Below are 3,099 nucleotides of genomic sequence, written 5' to 3'. Positions count from 1 at the left end.
GCCGCTAGCTGCATGAGTCGCTGGTTGATCTGCTGCTGTAGGCGTGCTACGCGTGAGCTCATTCCACGGTAGTTCTGGAATGTGATGCCAATCCCCTGTTAATTCTTAGAGTTTGGCCATGCTTTGAAGTGTAGCCTTGGCCCTGATGGTTTCTCTTCCGCAACTGCAAAAGGCACTATTCAACCTGCAGTGTGTTGTGCTGGCGCTTTTTTGGAAATGCCAGCCTTTTTCATTATATCGGCATCTTCTGATATCCAAGAGGAGGGTTCTAGTTCTTCTTTCCTTGATGTTGCAGGATGGCGCATGATTTGACATACTTTATTGAACCGCTGTGCAGTGCCTTTCAATTCAACCGACTTATGACCCGGCCGAGTGATAACGTGTCGGCGTCAACCTGTTGCAAAGTCAACCTTTTTTTTCTTTTGAGCTGCTACTCTTGTGCGACGGATGCGTTGCAGAATGCTATGCCCCTGAAAAATAAGTTTCGCTTCATTCTTCTCCGCATTCGGAACGACCCATGAAAGTGAAGACCATTTTTTGATATCGCCCACATGCATAACGTCCACCGGGCTGACTTGTTTACCAGAGAGAAAGCACCTTCAGTAACGTGCTGTGCTGCGTGAAAATTTAAGTGTCGCCTTATAACTTCAAACTATGTCAGCAGCCGTGGACCAAGATAGTGTTTAATCGCTTCGTTTGCGGCGTGGATGGGTGCCCCTCTTTTTACCGAACACGCCGTTATACCGTATACAGGGAAAATTTTTTTGATTTCCCTTGCTGCTAATTTTGTTAGGTTTTCCCTTTTTACCATACTCTTGGTGACGGCTCGCGCCTGCTTCAAATGGGCCTCGCCGATCTCCATGTATCTGACCGCTCCGTGTGGGTCCATTTTGAAAGTTTTTCGGGGAGCTACCCAATCCAACGCCGAGGGCTTCCTTGCCCTGCGGATGTGGTGTGGAATTTTCCTTTTTGTGTAAAGCGGTCTCGCCCCACTCACTGGCCGTCACCCATGCAAGTCGTTGTGCGATCCGATCGTTTTCCAGGGTCATTCAAATCGCTGAAACGATCTGGCTTCCACCTTTTTCTACGGCAGGCCTGTTTTATTAGGTTTTCTGCCGCCTTCTGCGGCAGGCTCGCCAAAAAAAATCTGGGCAGGGTTTGCCCTGCAGCCGGTAAAGTTAGCAGAGTTCGGGTGTGCTGAACCGCATTGTTTTTGACCTATTGGAGATCTATAACAAAGGGTGGAATGTTTCCTCCTCAAACATCTAAATTGCTTCTTTGTCTCAAAATCACAAAATCACCTCACTAAGGGCACCCGCTCTTCCCACGGCAAATGCGCCCACATGCTTTTCGTGACGCGGCTGGCCTCCGAAGCCTGCGCCAAGACACGCGGTTTGTCGGGCGGTGCGAGGGCAATTGCAACCTCGTTTGGCGGGTTTTTGAAAGGCGGGGCCTCTTCTAGAAGGGGTTTTTTGCCGCTCGCGGCTTTGGGGTGTGGGGGCGTGCCCCCCAAAAAACCTTACATGGCGGGACGCTGCGCCCGCCTCTGCTGCCTGAGCCCCCCCTTCTGATGAAAGGCTGCGGCTTTCTTGGCTCCGGGTATGGGTTCCGATGTTTTTTCTCTATTTTTAAGCAGTCTGAAAATTTGGGGTTTCCTTTCCCCGGGGGGGCGCCTGTGGCTCCGGCTTCGGCATGGATTCTCGTTCCCGAATTCCCCTAGCAACCTGTAATGTTAGCAGCTGTTAGGGCAGTCTCCTGCCCAGTTCTCCATGTTCGTGGAAACGCCTTCGGGCCGAATGCAATAATGCCAGGCCAATAAATTATCCCCCCCCCCCTGCTACATGCCAGATGCCGTTCAAACGGGTGGTGGGAACGGATCGCGATAGGCTGCCAGCAGCTGCGCTGAGGAAGTCCTTAACAAATTCTTCAATGCTCCCTCAAACGTTCTGATATTATTTTTCAGCCCAAAGCCCCTTTTCTGCCTTTGGCCCATGCGGGCCCACCAGTGATTTCCAGTGTTGTATCTCAGCGTATTTGTGGTTGGAACACGTCTGCAACCGCTTCGTATGAATAAGCAACCGGTTCTTCTGATATCCCATCTGCTTAAGTTCATTCTGTATTTGGTTCATTTGTCTGCGCAATCCCACCGGATAAACGTGGCCATCTTGGTATATATTGGTCTTTTCGTCAATTAGTTGTCTCCTGGCCATCTCGAATTGCTGGCATAGCATTGTTTTCCCCCTTCAATAGCTACCCCTTCATTTCGAAAGGTCTCAAGTGCCACTCAAAACGCTTTGAAGAAACCCTGATTTTTCGGCATGGTGAATGATAACGCGGAGTCTCACAAATTGGAAAATTTGTTTTCATGTTGTCCAGATGCGAGGGGCTTTCATCGTTTTTAATACTCAAAAAACACTCAACTTGCTTGACCTTTGTGCCGAGCCCATCCTATGGACAAAGGTAAAAGGCACCCGACCACGCTGTTCTCCGGAGGCTTTGGGTGCCATTAGACTTGTCATGCGTTCGACTTCTTCGATCGAGATTCGGGTCAAGGTCAACATTGCAATACCTTGCATTTGCTTACTTCCATTTCAGTGGCTATATTTGTCGACGATAAATGTAAAAAGGAGGAAAGGCCCACAAGAGAAGAATGATACGTTTCAAGTTTGCGTATAAAATAGATTCAGCGTAGCAATTCTTGTCGCAGCTTCTTCCCCCCCCCTCATAAAAAAAAAAAAATTAGTCTAAATCTTACCTTCCTCTACGAAGTAAAGGGCGAGAGTAGGAGAGACCTTATATCCAATCCCCATCGCGAAAACAATGCCCCTCGTTTGTATGTCTTGGGGCCTTCCGGTAAAATCCAAATATTTCCAATTATAGGAAGATTAAAAGCTTGAAATCAACTGGCAAAAAAAGGTACTGAAAGCGTCCTTAGCTTGACTCCCGCGCTCGCCTCCGCAAGCCTCGCCCCTTTGCGATGCCCGTCGGTAAAACCTTTGCCCCGTGCGAGACACCATCCGCAGTATTATTTTCCGACGCGACATAGCCCCTGTGGGGTTTAAGCCCTGGTTGCGCAGCGTCCTTTTGATATGCCCCCCC

General features: G+C 49.2%; 1 protein-coding gene across 1 annotated transcript; it reads right to left on the bottom strand.

The window, feature by feature from the left end:
• Positions 1-683: 683 nt before the first annotated feature.
• On the bottom strand, positions 684-1,049 carry DQ04_14911000 (hypothetical protein; the record flags this gene model as incomplete). Its single annotated transcript, XM_009317227.1, has 1 exon — positions 684-1,049. One exon carries the CDS (start codon positions 1,047-1,049, stop codon positions 684-686), a length of 366 nt encoding a protein of 121 aa, XP_009315502.1.
• Positions 1,050-3,099: the final 2,050 nt, after the last annotated feature.

The sequence above is a fragment of the Trypanosoma grayi genome (assembly GCF_000691245.1).
Source record: "Trypanosoma grayi strain ANR4 Tgr_1491_V1, whole genome shotgun sequence".
Classification (NCBI taxonomy): domain Eukaryota; phylum Euglenozoa; class Kinetoplastea; order Trypanosomatida; family Trypanosomatidae; genus Trypanosoma; species Trypanosoma grayi.
Note: the sequence above shows the minus strand (reverse complement) of the source record. Positions and strands in the feature narration are given on the sequence as shown.